The sequence below is a fragment of the Bos indicus x Bos taurus genome, chromosome 2 (genome assembly GCF_003369695.1).
Source record: "Bos indicus x Bos taurus breed Angus x Brahman F1 hybrid chromosome 2, Bos_hybrid_MaternalHap_v2.0, whole genome shotgun sequence".
Taxonomy (NCBI): Eukaryota; Metazoa; Chordata; class Mammalia; order Artiodactyla; family Bovidae; genus Bos; species Bos indicus x Bos taurus.
In genome coordinates, this window is record NC_040077.1 from 118469361 (window position 1) to 118493026 (window position 23666).

Sequence of the window (23666 nt, forward strand, 5' to 3'; positions counted from 1 at the left end):
ATGGCATGGCCAGAAAACAGTGACAAGTTTAGGGTGATTTTGTAGGAGTGATTAGAGGAGAATGTGGTAGATTGAAAAGGGCCTTTTGTACAACCTAAAGATAGACTGAGGGAGCTAAAGAAATCTATTGTTGTTTTTCTGCTTTGTTTTAAATCTTCAAATAATTTTTAATTCACAGGAAGTTGCAAAAAAGTATACAGGAAGATCCCATGTACCTTATACTCAGCTTCCCCCAGTGGTAACGTCTTACTGAACTATATACAAAATCAAGACAAGGAAATTGACATCGGTACAGTCCGCAGGCTTCATTCACCTTTTCCCAGTTTTACAGTTTTTGAGTGTATGTGTCTCTGCAGTTTCATCACATGTCTGACCACTACCACAACCAAGATACAGAACTTCTCCATCACCACAGGCCCCCTCTTGCTGTTCCTTTATAGCCATCTCCTCTCCCCTATCCATAACCGCTGCTGGCAATCACTGATCTGTTCTTGGAACCTGTAATTTTGTTACTTCAAGAATGCCTTATAAATAGAATCATATAGTATGTAACCTTTTGAGACTGGCTTTTTTTCTCCCCACCCAGCTTAATTTCCCAAGAGATCTGTGCAAGTGGTTATTAGTATCACTAATTCCTTTTGATTGCTGAGTGGTATTTCATTCCATGAATATACCATAGTGTGTACATAGGGTGAATGTTTAAGTAGAATGTTTCCAGCTGGGGCTATCACAAATAAAGCTACTGTGAATATTTTCATAAACATATTTTGTGTGAACATAAATTTTCTTTCCTCTAGAGTAGATGGCCAAGAGTATAGTTCTTGGCTTGTACAGTAAGAGCAGGTTTAATTTTATAAGAAACCAGCAGCCTCTTTCCCACTACATTCCACTAGTAATGTTTCACAGTCATAGATGGGATGAGATTTGAAGTGTTGAACTGCTGGACTTAATGGCAGAAGATCAACTTGGTATGAGGACTCTGATGACAAGGAAGTCTTAAGAGTAAAGAGGAGAGGTAAGATGTGAGACTAAATTTCTGAGGGAGAATTGAAAGGATTTGATGGGTATCCAGAAGGGGGTGACAGAGAATGAGATGGTTGGATGGCATCACCGACTCAATGGACATGAGTTTGAGCAAACTTGGGGACATAGTGAAGGACAAGGGAAGCCTGGTATGTCGAGGTCCATGGAGTTGCAAAGAATTGGACACAACTGAGCCACTGAATGACGACAACAATGTAATTAACTATAGATTCATATATCCTTTGGCCTATCCTTCTACCCACCAGATATTTTCAGAGCATGAGTCATTAAACTATGTCCCAGGTTAGCCGAGTACTGGTTTTGTAAATAAAGTTTTATTGGAACTCAGCATACCCATTCGTTGATACATTGACTATGGCTGCTTTCCTGCTGCAATGGCAGAGTTGAACAGTTGTGACAAAGACCATGTGACCCACAGAAAGACAGCTGCATCCTTATCGAAAGAAACTTGATAAGATGCTTTTTGATGAGGTAGATTATAACAAGGTGCTTATTTTAGTTAGAAATTGGAGGTAGGGATGAGGTGCAGGAAAAGTATGTTTGTTTTGCTTTTTTTTAAGGTTTTTATTTAACCATTAAAAAATTGAAGTATAGTTACTTTACAATGTTATGTTAGTTTCAGGTGTATAGCAAAGTGATTCAGTTAGTATATGTGTGTGTGTGTGTATTCATATATATTTTTTCAGATTCTTTTCCTTTATAGGTTATTACAAGATCTTAAATATAGCTACCTGTGATATACAGTAGGTCCTTGTTGTTCATTTTATATATAGTGGTGTATGTATGTTCATCCCAACTCCTACTAATTTATCCCTCCCCACTCCTTTCCCATTCGGTAACCATAAGTTTGACTTCTATGTCTGTGAGTCTATTTCTATTTTGTAAATAAGTTCATTTATATTATTTTTTTCCTGTTCCCCATTGAAGTGATATCATGTATTTGTCTTTCTTTGTCTGACTTACTTTACTTAATGTGATCATCTGTAGGCCCATCCATGTTGCTGCAGATGGCATCATTTCATTCTTTTTTTTATGGCTGAGTAATATTAATATTTTTGTTTTGCTTGTAAACTTAAATGTTCTGCAAACATGCAAAGGGTGCTCTGAAAAAGCAAGTTAGCCATGGTTTCGGTGCCCTTTCTACCTTCATCGACTTTTTCAGTTTCACCCTATCCTTATTTGTCTGTTGGGTCTCTATACAAGATCTTTAATTTGAGAAGTGATGGCATAAGGATTAGGAAGTATGTTATCAGTGCCCCCAAAACATTTAAAAACCACGGGTTTGATGACCTCTGATATCTCTTTCAACATTTAAGATACTGTGATTCCATATTGAGGCATCCCTTCAAACTTAACATATTCAACTCAGAATTCATCTTCTCTGTTCCAGAACTGGTCTCTCTTCCTGATCGCCTAGCTTAAGAAATGTTGGCTTTCTGGGTCAAAACCTTAGAGCATCAGATTCTTTCTCTTTACTTCAGTATCTGCCAAAGTTCTGTTCATTTGAAATCATTTGATGAGGAGAGATGAGGCTGAAATTTGCAACCTCTCCCTCTTTGCCTTTTTGTAAGCACTCTGTAGGTAATGTGGGAGTGTGGGTGTTTGGGTACATATGTGTGTGCTAGTATGTGTTCATTCCAAAAATTAAGGAAGTTCAGCAGAGCATAAAAGAAAAACTAAAGCTCATCCCCAGTCCACTCCTGCATGCAGTGACTACTGTTAATGTAGTGGGACAGCCTCTCGGATTCTCATTCATATTCTCAGTCTCTCTCTGTTTCTGGGGCAGGTAAGTTACTCAACCCGAGGTCATGTTATTTTAGGTCCTGGTTTGTTTGTTAATTTTAAATCTTTGCATGTCAGTATAGATCTACTTAATTGTTTTCAAAGCTTGTCATAATCTTCCATTTTTATGGGTATATCATTATTTAACTAGTTCCATTCAGGTTTGTTTTTTTTTTTTTTTTGCTGCATCTTGCAGTCTTGCAGCACACGTGGGATCTAAGTTCCCTGATAGAACTCATGTGCCCTGCAGGGAAGTACAGAATCCTAACCCCTGGCCTCCAGGGAATTCCCAGAGGTAACTTTTACTTCTGATCTTTCACTGCAGTAAATGACCCTGCTAGTACTTATATTTCTGTGTAATTATCTGTTTCCCCAGGGTAAATTCCTTAGATGTATAATGGGTGACTCAGAGGGATTGCACCTTTTAAAATTTTTTGGGTTTTTTGTTATATTTTACTAAATGGCCGTCCAATAAAGTTGTACCAATTTATTTTTCCACTACCAATGTATCTTCCAGAAGTCTTTGCTTCTGATAGGTGGGGGAAAATATTTTATCATTTTCAATTCAGTCCAGTTACTCAGTCGTGTCTGACTCTTTGCGACCCCATAGACTGCAGCACGCCAGGCCCTGTCCATCACCAACTCCCAGAGTTTACTCGAACTCATGTCCATTGAGTCAGTGATGCCATCCAACCATCTCATCCTCTGTTATCCCCTTCTCCTCCTGCCTTCAATCTTTCCCAGCATCACAGTCTTTTCAAATGAGTCAGTTCTTTGCAGTTTATCATTTTAAGCTAATATTATTATATTAGCTTATATTATAAAGTAGTATATCTTCTTTAAGATATCTATTTGTCAAGAATATCTTCTTGTCTTTTAGTTTCTGAATTAGATATATCTGTACTTCAGCATTTTACTCTTGCTCTGCTTAAGTGTGCTGTGAATTAGTATGTTAGGCTTAACTTTTATCCGTTAAAACTTGGGGCAAAGGGGAGAGCATACCCAGTCTTGTACTCCACCAGATAAACCCTGTACCTCCATCTGTGAGTAGACACCTTGTCACCTTTCACCTCCTACCATGAGGCCACTTTGGAGTCTTCTGAGTAGTTGGGCTTTGTTGGGACCAGAAGAGGTGTGGGTGATAAGGACTGTGAGCACTGCAGGGATGTGGTCTGCAAGCCCTAGTGGGAGAGTGAGGAATGCCTCTGGTGTGAAAATGTTTCTTGCATCACAGCTTTGTGTCTGAGTGGTTGCCACTGATGGTGGTAAAATGGTACAGGCCTGGGTAGTGTGGGAACATGGGGTTCAGGGGAAGAGAGTTAATGTGACCCCTGAAGTTTTGGAAGTCTTGAACTAGGCCACTGATGTTAGGCTTTCTAGTTGCTTTTTTCCTACCTCTTTGTATTTTTGATGAGAAAGCAGGCAGCAGGAAAGTCTCACAGCCTTAGTTCTAATTGGGGGAGTTATTATGGGCACAACCCTTAAAAATTTGAAGTATTTACTTGTCTCCTCACCCTGGTAGGTAAAGAAGTATAGTTCTGATATTGTCACTGCCAAGTCGCTTCAGTCGTGTCCGACTCTCCGCGACCCCATAGACCGCAGCCCACCAGGCTCCTCCATCCCTGGGATTCTCCAGGCAAGAATACTGGAGTGGGTTGCCATTTCCTTCTCCAGATATTGTCACTAGTGAGGTGAATAGTTGGTATGAACTTTAGAGTATTGGTTGCTACTTAAGTAGATCCTGTACCTTACATTGTTTGATGTAAAAATAATTTTTAAGATACTGATTAGAAATAAAGTTGTCTCCAACTGGTTATTTGTGGAAGTCAATGAGGCTTCATGGCATGAGATTAATATGCCTGCCCCCAACCCACCCTACCCAGGCCTTGCCTCTGAGAAGCTCTGCCAAGCCTTAGAACTTCTCCTCTGTGACTCTGGTCAACAGAGGTGTCCCCGAACTCCCACTATATGGCCACTTAGTAGAATCACACAGGGTAAACCACTTCCCTGAAGCTGCAAGACAAGTCAGCTGCGAGTGAGTGAGGCACAATCCACATTTTCCAGTCAAGTGAGTGGGCTTATCACGGGCGTAGGGGTAGAGGGCAGTTCTCTCACATGTTTTTCTTCATGACCAGGTATTTATAAAGCAGTTGGCCACTGTTAGTAGTCTATACCCATGAAGCATATTAATACTCTGAGGCTCACTGGCCACTGGCATCTGTGTCTCAAAACACCACATTTTACTGACAAAATGTCCCAGCCGGTTAGTTCAGTGTTAACAACATCATGGAAGTTAGACTGTGTGTTAGTCACTGTCTCATTCACAGTGGAGGGAGGAGGGTAAGCATGCCGTTTCTGAAGCCCTTGAGTGTTAGGGAAATGAGAGGTGTGGAGGAGAGGCTAGAGCATTCAAGGTGGCAACTGCTGCAGCAGGAGGAGAATGGCGGGAGCCAGGACGGGCTCTGGAGGGGAGAGGAGGAGTGTGGGCATCCAGGCCACTGGAGCAGAGACAGCCTCCAGGGCAAGAGGGCAAGAGTAGAGGAGAACTGGGAGGACCTTTGCTGGGGATCTGACATCATAAGAAAAGAGTACCCTTCCCCAAATGTTAACATTTTATGTAGCCGCAGTACAGTGATCTAATCAGGAATCGAACATTGATATGCTATACTGCTACTACTAACTAATCCACAGGCCTTTTTCACATTTCCACTGTTGTCCTGCTAATGTGTTTTTTTCTGGGCCAGGATCCCATTCAGGATCACACAGTTGCATTTAGCTGTAACATCTCCTTAGTCTCCATTAATCAGGAACAGTTTCTCAGTCTTTGACTTTTATGACCTTGGCACTTTTGAAAAACACTGGCCAGTTATTTTGTAGACTGTCGCTTAATTTGGGTTTGGCTGATATTCCTCATGAGTCAACGTAGGTGATGCCTTTTTTGGCAAGAAAAAAACAGAAGTGATGTGCGCTTTCCAGTGTGTCCTTTCAGGAGGCACACGAGGTCAGTAGTCTCAGTGCTGTTCACAGGTGAGCACATGGTTAAAGGGCATCTCCATGTAAAAAGAATGTTTTTGTTACTAGTAAGTCTCTTAGGGAAGTGAGCATCTTTGTTTAAAAGTCCCCCAAGTGATTTTGGTGTATCTCCAGGGTTGAGACAAAGAATGGCAGAAATAAATCAGGGTGGATTGAGGAAGTCAAAGATGTTTTCAAGTCTTGTCTTGGTATGGGGGAAGTGAAGCTAGCTGTTCAGATATGGACCAGAGAAAGAGAGCTAAGGTCTCTGGAGGAAAGTGGAACAGTTTTGGAATATTTGTTGCTGGGAGTGGCCGGTCGGGAAATCCATCCAGTTTGAAGGAATGTTTCTGGCTGAGTGAAGGTAGTTGAACAACATGAATTTTCTTGAACCAGGTGTACACAGATTCCATCACCTTCTCTACCCTGCGGCTGAAGCAGAGAAAGTTTTCAGTAAAGAACATCTGATGTTGTTTAGGGAAGAGAACTGGAACTGTGAGCACGGGCAGCCCTGAAACTTGCAGGCTTAGCAGGACAGGTATAACATGACCAGTAAGGAGCCCAGGAGATGAGGTGTCATGGTGATCTCAGCAGCTTGACGAGGGTACAGTTGTGAGGAGCTGTAAGTGTGAATAGCTTACTGAGTAGGTGTGAGGGGACAAGCTGGGAGGTGGCAGATAAGGTGGATGTGGTCAGAGGCAGAGAACATGTGGACAGAATGCAGGCTGGCCAGACAGTGGGCACTGGGCAGGGTCCCTAATGTGAACGCTGATGAAGGGAACCATGTGAAATCTAAATGAGAACAGCTAAGTTTATTTATTCTGTACATGGCATCTTCATTCAGTAAATTCTTGCTGCATCGCCTTTTCTGGTGAAACACTACATAAGCTTTTCAGATCATGTTTAGTTTAATATATGGTCATTTTTATTTCTTTTTTAAGCTTTTTTTAAAAAATCAACTTGTAATTTATATAATGGGGAACAGAAATTACACAAATGGTTGAAATATGCATAAAATTAAAAGTCATCAATTGAGATATGAACTTGATTATTCTTATATATCAGGCCTGTTAATAAACAATAAAGTTGATGAATTTTAGGGAATTCCCTGATGGTCCAGTGGTCAGGACTCAATGCTTTCACTGCTGAGGGCACAGATTTGATTGCTGGTTGGGAGCGAGGCCAAAAAAATAAAACTTTAAAAGTTGATGATTTTTAGTTTTTCTTTTATATCATGCTGCTGATTATCCTATGTGGGTGGTGACTAACCATGGAAGTACTCAGGTTTGGAAGTGTCTTATTCCCAGTGCCATTCTCTACTTCGGAGTAGTTTGAGTCAACCTTTTATCTGTTAAGCCCTATTCTAGTCTTCAGCTTTTTATTTGGCAGTTTTTCAAGGTGTGATTGGTAGACCTGTTTACATATGTCGAGCTATATACTTAGTTATTTGTTAGAAATCTTAAAAATTTAGGGAGGGGTATCATGTGGGGAGGAGTGAAAAAGAGAGAAGCAAAAATAAGACAGTTGTTAGAAGTATAGTGAATACTTTGATCTATTTCTCTCATTCCCTTTGTTATTTTGCTCTTTAAAAATTAAAATGTGAATTGTAAACCATTCAAACATATCTGAAATACAGCAGGTGCACAGTGAGAGTATTGTTACCTTCCCCCTAGGTAGGCGGTGCTCACTCTGGTATGTATTCTCCCAGACTACTTGGAGGAAACAGGGAGCTGGGTTCCTTGCTCACCACTGTCACTCTGCCGGGTAGGTTCCCTTCACTTTTCTTGGTGAGATGCTGCAAAGTGTCCTTCCTTCAGGTCCCTGTATCTGCACTTCTTTTTAAGAGGAATTCCTTGATTTTTATGGTGTAAGAACAGCACGTTTCCCTACATCCAGTGTCCATCTGCATTTTATATCCAGCAATCACGTGCACTCATGTTCAGTCAGGTATGTACAGAGCCTCTGCAAGCATGGGGCTTCTGATGGGGCAGGAGGAAGCGGACGTGAGCTGAAAATCACAGGGGAGAGCAGGGTTGCTTGTAGCTGTGAGAGACTCTGAAGAAGAGGCAGGAGGACGGAGTTGCCTCAGAAAGACTTCTCTGAGGCGCTGACCAGAGCCAAGCCGTGAAGGGAGTGGGAGTTGGCCAGCAGGTGGGGCACCATGTGGGCACAGAGAACATTGTGGGCTCAGGAAGCCACGTGCACAGGGGCCCGAAAGGGGCCCAGTGTGACCAGCGCTTTGGTGTGTGGATAGTGGGGAGGAATTGCAGCGCAGGGTCAGGTCAGAGGGGACACATCCACCATACAGGGTTTTATGGGCCACGTCAAAAGGGAATTTTCTGCACTCTAAGAGCAATAGGTAATTGAAGTATTTTAAGCACAAAGATTTAAGCATTTTAAGATTTAGTCAGAAATTGTCATCATTTTGTGTTGTGAAAAGATCGTCCTGGTTGTGATGTGGAGAACAGACTGTAGGGAATTCAAGTCAGTAGGCTGCTTAGTAGTCCAGACAGGAGTTATGGGGACTCCAATTGAATGGTGATGTGGGGTCTAAATGGATGGATTTTAGAGATTTTGTGATAAATGAGATGTTGAGGCAGGGTGCTGAAGAGGGAAGAGTCAAGGATGAATCTTAAATTTCTCGCATGTTATAAGAATATCATTAGTGGTATATCATTCCCTGAAATAGGGAACAAGGGAAGAACACCAGGCTTTGGGGCAAGACCGTGAGTTCTGCTCTAGACACGTTAGATCTGAGGTACTTTGAGACATCCAAGTAGAGACACTTCAAGTAGTAGACACTGTGAATAAACTGCTTAATACACTAGGAAGAGAACAAAATTAGAGATAAGAATCTGAGGCATTGCATTTAGGTGTTAATTAAAGTTGTGGGTGTGGATGAGGTCACTTTTGAAGAGATGATAGAATGAGAAGAAGACCTTGTACTCTGCTTGGAGATAGTCCCAGTATTTAAATGACCCACTCAAGAAGGATGAGCCAAAAAGGAGACAGAAAGAGCAACCAGGAAGACAAAAAAAGAGGGTGTTGGTAAGTCACAGAGTACAGGGAGAAGCAGTTTTAAAAGAAGGGTGTAATCAACAGCTTCAAATGCTGCCAAGAGCTCACATGTAATGAAGACTAAAAATTGTATTTAATGGCAGGCAGGTCCTTGGTGGCTGTCTAAAACCTGTGAAGTACTAACTATAGAAGCCACATGGGATTGGCCCGAAGAGTGAATAGGAAAGAGAGAAAGAGATGTGGACTGTAACAGACACAAGATGTTTTGAGAGATTTAATTATGGGTGGGCAGTAGCCGGAGGGGCGGGGGCTTATGGGATCAAAGGAGAGCTTCTTTAATTTTGTTAATGGGAATCTAGATCATATTTAAAGTTGAGTTTGGGAGAATCAAGTAAGAGGGGGGTTGACTATATGAGCCGATAAGATAACAGACAGGATGGAGGAGATCCTGAGAAGGGAGGAGGTGAGTGGAATTCAGAAGCCAGGAAGGTTAGTATAGGTAGATGAGTATAATGGTTAGCAGAGGAGAGAATTGGATGGTGTTTTCCTCCCTTTGTGATTAGGTGACAGTGTCGTCTGCTGAAAGGGAAGAAGCGGGCTTTATGTGTGAATCCAAGGGTGTTTCATCATAGAAGCATGTTACCTTGCTTCTCTCTTCTGTTTTTTAAAAACAGCTTTGTTCAGATATAACTTGCACATCACACAGTTCACCCATCTAAAGTATACAGTTCAGTAGTTCTTAGTTTATTCACAGGTGATATGCAACCGCAAACAACCACAGTCAATTTTAGAAATTTCATTACCTCAAAAAGAAACCCCATACCTTTAACTATTCACTCCCCCTTCCCCCACCTTAGTGAATACTTCATTTTTGCTATTGGAAAGCAGAGAGTACAGTCTGAATTCAGATTTAAAATCATATCATGGTTTCAAAGCAAAGTATAAACTGAGACATATGAAGGGTTATTAAGAGCCTCAAAACTTTGATCTAGTCAGAGAAGCAGAGAAGGCTAAGCTCTACTTCTTGTTTGTTTGTTTGCTCAGTCGTGTCTGACTCCTGGCGACCCCATGGACTGTAGCCTACCAGGCTCCTCTGTCCATGGGATTTTCCAGGCAAGAGTATTGGAGTGGGCTGCCATTTCCTTCGCTAGAGGATCTTCCCGACCCAGGATCGAACCTGGGTCTCCTGCATTGCAGGCAGATTCTTTTACCAGCTGAGCCACCAGGGAAGCCCAGAGATGATTAGTAGATCATTACTGAAAGGAGCGTGACGATTCAAAGGCATACTGTTAGTCTCCATTCAGTTACTTCCATTTCAGCATTTTGGTTAATGATAAGGCCGTGGGAGGCACGCCTACCTGTCAGATTTTCAAGTGGTACAAATATGAGAGCAATAGCTGACATTTTGGATGTCCTTCACAGTCTGGAACACAGTGTTGACTGATGGGCTGTTAATGAAATTAAATAGTGAGAAGAGTTAAAGCTATCATTGCAGTGTTATTCAAAGAACCAGCTTGGAATGAGTAATTGCAAAAATCCTTAAAGGAGCCCTGAGCTACAGTACATTTGCCACATTTGCAGGGAAGTGGTGGCCTGGTGTCACCATCCATCAGGATGGATTTGGAGCATCAGTCCTGCCTTTCTGAGAAGGATAGTTAAAGAAGTTGAGAGGAGGTTTTTCTGGAGATTTTCTATTTAGGAGAGACAGGCAAGCTGTTCTCAGTGAGTAGTCTTCATGTGGAAGAGAAGTTTGGGTACTACCGTATCTGCCTTGCAGACCCAGGACCAGCAGATGCTATAGTAAGGCAGTGTTTGTCTCAACTATAAAATTTTCAAACAGTTTTCTGTCTAAAGTCTACTATTACTGCATTTCTAGATGCTGGAAATACTTAAGGTGAAGCAGTGTGATCATTTGGTAAGATTAGAAGGTTGTAAAAGGGAGCACCATGGACACAGATGATTCTTTAAGTACTATGAAGTGCTGATGCCCTCTGAATCTGTGCTAAGTAATCTCCCTAAAATATATTTCTGGTCATAAATATTTGTTTATTTAGCTTTTTATAGCCTTTATGGTTTTCCACATAACTTGAATATTCTACTTTGTTGGCTTATTAGCTTTGACAGTTTTGGTTTTCCTCACTGTGTGTGTTTTTTGGGTGTCTTTTTTAGGACTGAGAGTGTATGCTTTTATCACTTGTGGTTTGTCTTCAAGAAGCACTATACTGCTTCGTGTACCTCTTTGAGCTGCCATTACCACATATTCTTGTTCTATATTTATGTCATAACCCCAGAATACAATTGTGGTGTTGTGTTAGTCGCTCAGTCATGTCCAACTGTTTGTGACCCCATGGACTGTAGCCCACCAGACTCCTCTGTCCCTGGAATTCTCCAGGCAAGAATACTAGAGTGGGTAGCTATTCCCTTTTTTAGGGGAACTTCCTGACCCAGGGATCGGACCCAGGTCCCCTGCATTACAGCGAGATTCTTTACTGTCTGAGCCACCAGGGAAGGCCCTTACATATGTCATAAACCCAGAATACAGTTGTTTATACTTTAAACAAATGATACTTTAAGTATAATTTTTTAAGTTATCTTTTAAAGACTTTTTTAATAATGGAAAAATCTTTAAATCTATCCATATCTCTATTTCCAGTGCTCTTCATTCTTTTCTGTATACACAGATTCTCATCTTGAGTCTCCAATATTTCCTGTAATGCAGGACTGCTGGTGACAAAATCTGCCAGCTTTTCCGTGTCTTAAAAACTCATTTCCCCTTCACTTTTGGATAATATTTTTACTAGGTATAGAATTCTGCAGTGACAGTTTAGTAACTTTAATGACGTTCCTCCGCTCTCTTTTGACTTGCATCATTTTTGTCAAGTCTGTTGTCAGTTTTTGATTCTTTGTCCGTAATGTTTTTTCCCCTCTGGTTGCTTTTAAGATTTTTTTCTTCACTGAATTTAAGCAGTTTGATTGTTTTCTCTGTTTCTTGTGCTTAGGATTTTTTTTTTTTTTAACTTCTTGGCTCCATGGGATTATAGTTTTCGTCAAATTGGGAAAATTTTTCAGCCATTGTGTGTTCACGTTTTGTCTGACCCTCCCCCTCCCCTGGGGACTATAGCTACACATGTATTGGGTAGGCCAAAAAGTTCATTGGGTGTTCCTGAAACTTCTCACAGAAAAATCTGAACAAACTTTTGGCCAACCCAGTATTAGACTGCCTGCAGTCATCCTGTAGCTCACTGATGTGCTTTTTTCCTCCCTCTCTTTATGTTTCATTGTGGATAGCTTTTATTGCTCTGTCTTCGTATTTACTAACCATTTCTTCCTCACTGTGTAATCTGCTATTAATCCCATCTAGTGTAATTTTTATTTCAGAAATTGTAGTTTTTAAGTGTTTGATTTTGGTCTTTTTTTTTCCCTAATGCCTTCTATATCTTTACTTAACATGCTCATTTTTTTCCTGAACATGCTGTCTGTAGTTCTGGTAACTTTTAATGTCCTTGTTTAATTTCTACCATCTGGGTCACTTTGCAGAGCTGTTACTATTGACTGGTTGTTGTCCCCATTATTGGTTGTATTTTCCATTTTGGATTCTTTGCAGGCTGGCTTTTAAGTTTTGTTGGAGAGCAGAGTTTAGTCCCTGGCTAGTTTTTTATAACTGCAGAGACAAAACCCTTGGAGAGCTCTGCTTGATGCCTGTGAACATGAGGTTTTTCCATCACGTTGATGGGAGCCTTGCGTGAGCTCCATGGCTCTGTTCCCTGGCCTTGGGTACTTTCCTCACATGCATGTGTTCACCAGCGCTCAGCTGGAGAAGCAGGCAAGCCTTCTGCAGGTCTCTAACACTCTGCAGTGGAGCTCTCCTCTCTTGTCTTTGCCCTGAAAAAGGACCAAGGCTCCCCACAGATTCCCAGCTCTGTCTCCTCACGTGGAGCTTGTCCTCCCTGTGTTGTGGTCTGGCAATGAGCTAGGGCAGTCATGAGGCTCACTTCATTTGTTTCCCTTCTCTCAGGGATCGCTGTCCTGTGCTGCCCGAAGTTCAGTGTTTAAAACTAATTATGTGATAGATTTTCTCCCATTTTTTTATCTTTTTCAGGGGGATAGGTAAATCTGACCCTTGTTTTGATCTTGGCCAAAGTAGAAGCTTTTTAGCAACTTGTAATATATTGCTGACATTTTAGCTTTGCATTCAGAGCTTCTTTCGGCTTCGTCTCTTCAACCACTCCCTCCACAACTGTTCTCTGCCTGTCCCTCACCCCCAGTTCATGCCATTCCCCCTCAGTCTGCTTCTCCCCAGCTGGTCCTTGCTTGTCAGGGTGTCTCCATTCTCAGGGGCAGCTCAGCTGGCTCTTCCATGTGGTTTCCCTCCCATTTGAGCAGAACTGAACCCATTCTCCCTGTTCTCTTTCTACTCTAACAGCCTGTTTTCAGTTGGGGTGTACAGGTTGGGCAGCTGCTGGCCTTCCCTGTTGAGCACACACATCAGTCCCCACCTGTGCAGTGTTTTACCGCCGAGGGCAGGGACGGGGCCTGCCCACCTTTGTGTCCCTTCTGTGGGTATGTAATATGTAGAGAAGGTATTGAGCAAATGTAGGTGTGTTATTTATGTTTATTAAAATGAGTTGTTCTTCTCTTCTTCCCCCAAAATCAGGCTACAGAAGAAGTTTCCAAGAATCTGGTTGCCATGAAGGAAATTCTGTATGGCACAAACGAGAAGGAGCCGCAGACAGAGGCAGTGGCACAGCTCGCCCAAGAACTGTATAACAGTGGGCTCCTCAGCACCCTGGTAGCTGATTTGCAGCTCATTGACTTTGAGGTAAGAAATAAGTTTTTTATTTTTCCAAAACACTAACTTCTTCATAGTCCTTTTCCTATGCTCTCTCTTCTGAAATGTTTTAAGATTCTTGTTGGGCTCTTGGCTCCAGGGTACTGACCAGTAAGCATGCCTGGGCTGCCTGCCTAATTAGCGGTGCTAGGTCAGGAACTTAAGCGTATCACAGACTTAGGCCATGTCTTTCCCCCTTCTTTGACGACATCGTATATGAAGTTTTTTAGGTATTTGTTATACCCTTTAATTCAGGTATATTTATTAAATAGATGCTGTTTTACATAATTCACTGGTCCTTGGCTCTCAAAGAGTAAATAATCTAAAGAAGACCATAGAATGTTAGAATTTTTGAGGTAGATAAGCTCTTGTGTGCACGCTAAGTCGCTTCAATTGTGTCTGAATCTGCTACCCTGTGGACCGTGCCCCGCCAGGCTCCTCTGTCCATGGGGTTCTCTAGGCAAGAATACTGGAATGGATTGCTGTGCCCTCCTCCAGGGATCTTCTACAGGGATTGAATCTGGGTCTCTTAAACATCTCCTGCATTGGCAGGCGGGTTCTTCATCACTAGGCCACGTGGGAGTCCCTGGATAAGATCTTAGAGAACATCTAGTTTTTTTGTTTATTTGTTTCTTTAACTTGCTGAAAACTCATTGCAGTAGAGATTATGTATGTTTTGTTTGCATGGCACTGCTTTTAAATATTTAAATTAGGATACCATTAAAACAGCAGGAGATTTTATACACAATTTGGAATTTCTGGCTTCCCTTGAAAAATCTGGCAGCATGGGGCCTGTAGCCCTGGATGGCCCCTCAGCCTGGACATGCATGGGCATCCATACTTGGGTATGCCCCGGACGGCGCAGCTTGCTTTTCTACTGCAGGCCTGCTGCACTCGTTTATATTTCCTGGTCAGCACTTGTTATTGTTGGCCAGGTTTATACAGCCAAATCACGCCATGCTAGATATTTAGTGTATTTATTAGTGAGAAGAATGGCCCTTGATAACAGTCTTGAGTAAACTAGTCTGAGAAGCATATAATGAAGGGCTCTGGCATGGTCATGAGCAGTCCCCCTCTTTGATGCTCTGTTATGGATGTGCTTTGTTTAAACCCCAATATTTATCATCCTGAGGGTGATAAATCTGTGCCAGTTCAGTTCAGTCGCTCAGTCATGTCCAACTCTTTGTGACCCTGTGGACTGCAGGACACCAGGCCTCCCTGTCCATCACCAACTCCCGGAATTTACTCATACTCATGTCCATTGAGTTGGTGATGCCATCCAACCATTTCATCCTCTGTCGTCCCCTTCTCTTCCCGCCTTCAATTTTTCCTAGCATCAGGGTCTTTTCAAATGAGTCAGTTCTTCGAATCAGGTGGCCAAAGTATTGAGGTTTCAGGCTCAGCATCAGTCCTTCCAGTGAATATTCAGGATTGATTTCCTTTAGGATGGACTGGTTGGATCTCCTTGCAACTCAAGGGACTCTCAAGAGTCTTCTCCAACACCACAGTTCAAAAGCATCAGTTCTTCGGCGCTCAGCTTTCTTTATAGTCCAATTCTCACATCCATACATGACTACTGGAAAAACCATAGCTTTGACCAGACGGACCTTTGTCTGTTTAGGTACTTGGAAAACCAGGGGAGAAAATGACAAACATCTATAGCCAGGTTCAGGCTTCCCAGGTGGCACTAGTGGTAAAGACGCTGTCTGCCAACGCAAGAGACATAGAGGCATGGGTTTAATCCCTGTGTCAGAAAGATCCCCTGGAGGAGGGCATGGCAACCTACTCCAGTATTCTTGCCTGGAGAATCCCGAGGACAGAGGAGCCTGGTGGGCTACAGTCCATAGGATTGCAAAGAGTCAGACACTACTGAAGTGACTTAGCGTGCACATATAGCCCACATTCAGTTTTGGAGAAGGTTGAAGAAAGTGTGGTTCATAGGTTACTTGAATGTACTATCAGTAGATAATTAAAAGAGAACAAAATTTATTTCTATCTTTTAGAACAGAAGAACTTCCCTGGTGGTTCAGTGGTTAAGGCTTTGCCTTCCAATTCAGGGACTGTGGGTTCAATCCCTGGTTAGGGAGCTAAGATCTCTCACATGCCTGGCAGCCAAAAAACCAAAACATAAAACAGAAGCAATAATATAACAAACCCAGAGTTTTTTTAATGGACCACATCAAAAAACTCTTTACTAAAAAAAAGAACAGAACTATGAGAGTTTCATTTGTGTAGTTGATTTCATATATTTTTCATAGAATGTCAAATTCCAGCAACGATTTTTATTTCCACTGCAAAGGTGGGGATGCATTGGGACCATCCAGTTCCTCCTCCTTTGTCTGCCCATCCTATTCCCCAGCCTGGACCCAGATCTTAATATTCATTTGGGACTTTAGAGACATAAATTTAAAAGAAATGTGTGCCCTTGAGACTGGTTTTTGAGATTGCTGTTACTACCCCTAACCTAGCACAGGCCCCAGGGTGATCTCGGTTGCTGGAAAGCTTTAATGTTTCCTTCACTCCCCTGCAGACTTGTCAGCCTTGTATAAATGGCCATTCTGAAACACTTCTTCATTTGTTACTTCCTTGTGCAGCTTTCTGATCAAGACAGTTTCACTATATGAAGTTAACAACCACCTATTTTGTTTAGCAAAGTACAGTGGTGGAATTCTAATCTCTCAACTATTGAGTCATGTGATACTTAGTACCTTAACTGTTAATCTATATAAAATTTTTCCCAAGTAGACCTTGTTTAATAGGAGGAGATGGGGAATTCCCTGGTGGTTCAGTAGTTAGGACTCTGCACTTCCACTACGAAGGGCCCAGGTTCAATCCCTGATCAGGGAGGTAAGATCCTGCAAGCCACAAGCTGTGCTGCCCCCCCCACAAAAAAAAATAGAAGGATATGTCTCCATGCCATTAAAGCTCAACTTCTTACAGAATTCTTTCATTTTTATTATAATAGCAGAATACAATTTCTCCTCCTTCCATCACTGTTAAAAGGAAGCTGCATGTATTGTTTACAATACGAGCATCCTATTTGAAGCTGCTTGCTCCCTTTGGATGGGAATCAGATCCCTGAACAATGTAAGCATATAGCAAGGTTTTGTTTTTCATACCTGAGTCAGCATCATTCTGAGAATTAGAAATCACTGAAATTATGTGTAGTTGAGATTTCACTTTGTCAGCACATTATTCATGTCAAAAATATTTCACTACTAGAACTTGGAATTATAAAGGAAAAAATAAAATTCAATGTCTATGAATGTTTAAAGTCAGATACTCAGTCATAATTATAAATACGCAGACCCATGATTTGAGTTTATTTGGGAGGGTGGGTGGGCATTGGATATTTAATTGGTATGTTGATTTGAGCTTATCTGGGAATGTGGATGGGCATTGGGTGTTTAGTCAGTACCTTGATTTGAATTTATCTGGGAGTGTGGATGGGCATTGGGTATTTAGTCAGTACCTTGATTTGATCTTATCTGAGAGTGTGGATGGGCATTGGGTGTTTAGTCAGTACCTCGATTTTAGTTTATCTGGGAGCATGGATGGGCATTGGGTATTTAGTCAGTACCTTGATTTTAGTTTATCTGAGAGTGTGGATGGGCATTGGGTGTTTAGTCAGTACCTTGATTTGAGCTTATCTGAGAGTGTGGACAGGCATTGGGTGTTTAGTCAGTACCTCGATTTAAGTTTATCTGGGAGCATGGATGGGCATTGGGTATTTAATCAGTACCTTGATTTGAGTTTATCTGGGACCGTGGATGGGCATTGGGTATTTAGTCAGGCATTTTGCTATTTTTGTCTCCCTAATAGGGCAAGAAAGACGTGGCTCAAATTTTCAACAATATTCTCAGAAGACAAATTGGTACAAGAACTCCTACTGTTGAATACATCTGCACCCAGCAGAATATTTTGTTCATGTTGTTGAAAGGGTATGTATAATGTAATAAAATTGATATTTTTTACTTTAAAAATAAAAAAGGAAAGATGATTGTGGGCAAAAGCAGGATGGTGAATGTGGGAAAGCATTTTCTCTGTAGTTCCATCAACTCCTTTTCTGGTAGTTCTTGATTATGTTTCCCCCCTTAAAATTCAACCTGTGAGCTAAACAATTTGAAGATGCCCAGGGGATTTTAAAGTTAGTGAATTATGAGCCTTAAAATCTCAAACCTCAAGAAAAAAATAAGTCCTCTGTGGTCTTGTTTCTGTTCTGTAAGATGTAAAAACCTTAATTGTATGAAATATCAGCTAAATAAGTCATATACCTAAAGACTTCTTCTTTGGACATACACGCACCCTGTATGGCAGTAAAGGCTGCCCAATTAATGGAGCATGGATGCTGTAGCACTTAGCCTTGTTCAGTCAGCAACAACAGAGTACATGTTTATGACGTACTTCCCTTTGCTTTTCACCTGTGTGTGTCCACCCACTAACCCACTTAGTTTGGTAATCCACAATGCATCTTCCTGGCATTACTGCTGGACTGAGTAGTCATTTATCTTTGGATAGACATCAGTTTCCAAAAATAAAAAACCAAAAAAGCCTTAAAATTAAAACATTAAAGAAAAAGCTCTTCTCCCTCATCACTGATTGGCAAGGTAGCCTCCTGTTGTTTCACACCAGGGTTGTTTGCCACCTCTGGGTACGTGTGCATTGGCAGGGTTCTGTTAAATTGGTGGGCAAGCGTTTTCTTGGCATGACTGTTGGCGTGAATCAGCTTGCTGTCCTACCTCAGCCTTATAGCTTGCCTCACTCTGATTCATATCTCTGTGGTTTAACACTTGCCCCAAGTTCAGACTTGTTTAGACAGAGCATGCGTCAGTGCCTGTGTTGGAGGCCAGCATTCCATTTCCTTCTTTCTAGTTATAACTGTCCATGTTGCTTCTTGAGATGTTGCTGTATGGAATTTTTGGCATCCAGTATTTTGTTGTATCAATCCACAGCTGCCTGTATGAACATGTAGTGAGTAGTCTGAAATTTTGGTGTTCTTGGAGCAGCTTCCGGATGCCTTTGTGTATTTTTAAAGCCAATTATTCCTTTTTTCATAGAAAGCAGTGATTATTAAAATCTGTGAATTAGTTAGCTCTGCCTGTGTTTACTGTCAAGTAGCCCAGGGGTATGAGAGGAACATTGCTGAATGTCATGTAAAACTTTTGAGGCACTATTTAAAAAAAGGTTTAAAGCTCTCAACTGAGCTGGCCAGAGCAGAAACCTCAGCTTAGGGAGGTGAGGAGAAGCAGCATGGAGAAGCCACTGGTGAGACCCCACTCCACCACCCCTTTTAGTTTTTATTGTGGAAAATATACATAAAACTGGGGATAATACAGCAAGCCCTTTCCTAGCCATGACCAAGTTTCAGCAGTTATTAACATCTTGTTGATATTTAACAAATTATTAACATTCCTGTTTCATTTATTTCTTACCTCCTGTTTCTCCTCCTCGTGGATGTACAACATCACTTCCATATCATAATCATAATATCACTTAAAAACCTAAGCATAAAATAATACCCAGTAAGTGTTCAGATTTCCTTGATTTCTACCAAAAATGTCGTTTTTCAGGTTGTTTGAATCAGTCTTCAAGCATAGTCCACAAACTGAATTTGGTTGATATGACTCTTAATCACTTTTAATCTGTAATAGTTCCTACCCTCTTCTTTTAATACTGTTATTTGTTGAAGCAACTGGGCCATTTGTTTTGTAGAAAACTCTCATGTTTGGTATTTCATGCTGTGGTTTCACACATAACCACGTTCCTCTATCCTCTGTTCTTTTGTATTTGGTTAGATTCAGCCTCAGTTGAGGGCGTGGGAACAGGATTCTTCACGGATGGGACTGTGTGCTTCTGTTGGGCGGTGCTGGTTGTCTTTCTTCTGGGATGTTAGATTGATCAGTGGATGCAGATGATGTCAGCCTGTCCATTATAAAATTGTCCATCAACCCTGTACCTAATGGTTTTACTATCCATTTAGGATCATTCAGTTCAGTTCAGTTGCTCAGTCATGTCCGGTACCTAATGGTTTTACTATCCATTTAGGATCATTCAGTTCAGTTCAGTTGCTCAGTCATGTCCGACTCTTTGCGACCCCATGAATTGCAGCACGCCGGGCCTCCCTGTCTATCACCAACTCCCCGAGTTTACCCAAACTCATGTTCATTGAGTCGGTGATGCCATCCAACCATCTCATCTTCTGTCGTCCCCTTCTCCTCCTGCCCTCAATCTTTCCCAGCATCAGGGTCTTTGCAAGTGAGTCAATCAGGTGGCCAAAGTATTGGAGTTTCAGCTTCAACATCAGTCCTTCCAATGAACACCCAGAACTGATCTCCTTTAGGGTGGACTGGTTGGATCTCCTTGCAGTCCAAAGGACTCTCAAGAGTCTTCTCCAACACCACAGTTCAAAAGCATCAATTCTTCGGTACTCAGCTTTCTTTCTTTGTAGTCCAACTCTCACATCCATACATGACCACTGGAAAAACCATAGCCTTGACTAGATGGACCTTTGTTGACAAAGTAATGTCTCTGCTTTTTAATGGGTTGTCTAGGTTGGTTGTAACTTTCCTTCCAAGGAGTAAGTGTCTTTTAACTTCATGGCTGCAATCACCATCTGCAACGATTTTGGAGCCCCCCAAAATAAAGTCAGCCACTGTTTTCCACTGTTTCCCCATCTATTTGCCATGAAATGATGGGACCAGATGCCATGATCTTAGTTTTCTGAATGTTGCGCTTTAAGCCAACTTTTTCACTCTCCATTTTCACTTTCATCAAGAGGCTCTTTAGTTCTTCTTCACTTTCTGCCATAAAGGCGGTGTCATCTGAATTACTGAAGTCACTGACGTTTCTCCTGGCAATCTTGATTCCAGCTTGTGCTCCCTCCAGCCCAGTGTTTCTCATGATGTACTTTGTTGTCTAGGTTCAAAATGGTGATTTACTAATTCTCTTTTTCCTTCTCCGTGTATCAAGTGTTTCATGACTTCTGTAGGAAAGACAGAATACATGCTTGACTTTTTTCTACATTATCATTTAGTATAATCAGTTGATGCCCTAGCCACTTTCTTAAGTGAGCAATGAGTATGTTATTGTTTTAAGCATCATGATGCATTTAAGCATCAAAGCTGAAGTTTTTTTTTTTTAAACCTGAAGTTTTAATCATATTTTAAAATATGTTTAATATGTCTCAAACCCTTTCAGTCATTATGACCATGTTTTTATGTCCAGATTGCCCCGTCTTGGGCACTCCTTCAAACTGGCTCCTGTGTCCTCTTGGCAAGACCCCCTTAGTCTTTGATAGCTTCCTTGCTGTCTGGCACAAGACATGCAGTGCTCATTTTGTATGGGTTTCTTCCTCAGACCTAGAAACAGGCATTTCTTCCAGGGCCCTGTGATTTTTCTGTTTGTTTTTTTTTTTTTCCCAGAAATTCCCTGAAGTTCCAGTGGTTAGAACTCAGCTCTTTCTGCTGAGGCCCATGTTCAGTCCCTGGTCAGGGAACTAATGAAAACCATGCAGCACAGCCAAAAAGGAAAAAAAAAGAAGAAACAAATTTTTCTGCACTTGTTTATTAATTAGTTCAGACTGTTTCAACACAGTGTGATTATCCACTCAGGCTACAAGTATTCTGATGTTAGAATACTTGTAGAATTGTTAGAATACTTTGAGAAGTGACGCTGCCGGTGTCAGTGTGCCTTTGGAAAACACCGTGTTACTTGTGTCGGCCTGCATTTGGAGGCAGTCGTTTTTTCACTGGCGATTTAAATGTTAATGCGCTCTCCTGCCTAGTGCTAACAGGTTGTACAGCGTAACTGTTTGCCTTGTACTCAGTGGTTTATGGTTTAATCATTTAAGGCCAGCTTGACAAACTGCCATCAAAACCTGCCCGACTTGTTGTACCAAATTGTCTTACCCGTGTCTTTCCAGTCTCCTGCCTGGTTCAGAGCAGCAGGGAGGAAGCTGTGTGGTCGGCCATTTTGTGAGCAGACGTTTTAGTCACCTCAGAGCCTGTCACCGTTCTAGCTGCCGTGCCACCAGCGACACAAAGGAATGTGGTTTTGGTGGTGTTGAGGGTGTCCTACCAGACAGCACTCCCAGAGGGTATCGAGGGGTGAAATGTGGGGTTAGTCAATAAGGCAAGGCTTGATAACAGAGATGGACTTAGGATTGAGGTTCCGGATCGTTTCAGATTTGCATGGGCAGAAAAAAGAGAGTAAGAACAGGGGCAGGCATGAACACAGTGACCAGCAACAGTAGGGAGGGCATCGGAAGGTTTTACAGCATAGTGGAGGTGGTGGTGCACCAGAGGTGTTGCTGTGATGTGGGGAAGCCCAGATGTGAGTCGCTTAATTAGCAGGAAGAATCATTTCAAGCTCCTGAATTGGAAAAGGCTACTGATGCACTTGGAGCCTGGCAGGCTGCAGTCCTTGGGGTCGCTAAGAGTCAGACACAACGGAGCCACTTCACTTTCACTGATACACTAGTGTGTCGGATAGATTTGTTAAGACACAGTTTGAACAAAGATACTGCTTAGCGGCACTCAGGCGACCAGGCATGATTTCATGCAGCACTGGATACAAGAAAATAAAACTGAAATATTGCAGAGGAGCATTAGAAAGGAGTGATGACGCTGAAGATGGGAAGACTGGGAGTAGACAAAGAGGGCAATGTTCAGATCTGCACTGTTCAATACCGTTCTTACTAACAGCATGTAATTATTTATTTTAAATTTAAATGACATTTAAAATTCAGTCCCTCAGTCATAGTAGCCAAATGTCAAGTGCTCAGTAGCGGCAAAGATAGAGAACATATCTGTTATCAAAGAAAGTTCTGTAAGACCTGTTTTAGACCCGGATATCTGAAGCAAAATAGTGATGCTGTATTAGACACATCAAGTTTATGGAATTGTCCAAAAGCAACAGAAAATACTTCACTACAGTTCAGGATGGATCTGGGCTGGGGCAGTTTAGGAGCCATGGTGGGAACTGTGAGGTCTTAGGGGTCACAGCAATGGAAGAAAGACTTCAGCCAGGAAAGAAATAAGAACAGAGGAGGTAGAAAGGAGAACTGGGGGTCTTGCTTTCATTTTGTAAAGAAAGAGATGCAGAGGTCTGCATTGTCCAGAAATTAAAAGCAGAATTTGTGTTAGAAGATCATTTTTTTTAGCCACGAGGTCTTTGGATTCAGTGGCAGGAAGCTAAAGGCGGCTGTGAGTGGGGAAGGAGATTCAGCCTGAGTGTGCAAGTGTGAGAGGAAGTGGAGTGACGAGGTGACGTGTGTGAGCAGATGGCAGACAGAGTCCAGTCCTAGAGGTTTGGTGCACATCAGAATGGAGAAGGCTGCCGTGTTGAGAGGAGAACGAGGTTCTCTTTCTGATCATGGGGAAGGAAGAGGCGAGCGACCTTGAGATGGAGTAGAAGTCTGTGTGGAGCTCCATCTACCCCTGTGTCCACTTGAGAGCCCTCAGGCCCCACGACAAGGTGCTTGGTGATATCCCCAAGACCAGGCTTTCGGCTCCAGCGTTTATGTGTTGCCAACAGTCTTGAAAGTACTATTTTGAGTATTAAATTGAAACAATGAAGTGTAAATGCTATATAATTTGATAGACCCATTTAGATACTGTGAATTTAGGAAACTTAACATTTCTATTGTTTTTCGATTCAGTGTTTGGTTTTTCTGAAAGTTTTGGTTTTTCTGAAGTGTTGAGAGCACCTCAGGTGAGAGCACCTCTTTGGAGGTGTGACCCTGAACACCTCCCTTCAGGTCTTTTAACTGGAGGAATGAGCTGTTTCCACATACTCACTGGCAAGGCTGTCGCTTTTCTTGACGTTGAAGCGGTCACCAGCCACTGACGCATGTGTGCCCGCCAGACTCACCCCTCTGAGCACGTACTCTGCTGAGAGAGATGCACCTTGTAAGCTTCTCTGCCACTTAGTTAGAACATGTCTGAAACTTCCTGTTCTAAAAACTGGAACTTTTGGGAGTTTG

At 42.0% G+C, this 23666-nt stretch overlaps 1 protein-coding gene across 1 annotated transcript in view; it reads left to right on the forward strand.

The window, feature by feature from the left end:
• Positions 1–23666, forward strand: part of CAB39 (calcium binding protein 39) — a 102395-nt gene that overhangs the window by 56426 nt on the left and 22303 nt on the right. The window contains exons 3-4 of the mRNA XM_027515970.1: positions 13511–13675; positions 17507–17625. Coding sequence (XP_027371771.1) covers positions 13511–13675; positions 17507–17625 — 284 coding nt within the window. The remainder of the gene's footprint in view (positions 1–13510; positions 13676–17506; positions 17626–23666) is intronic.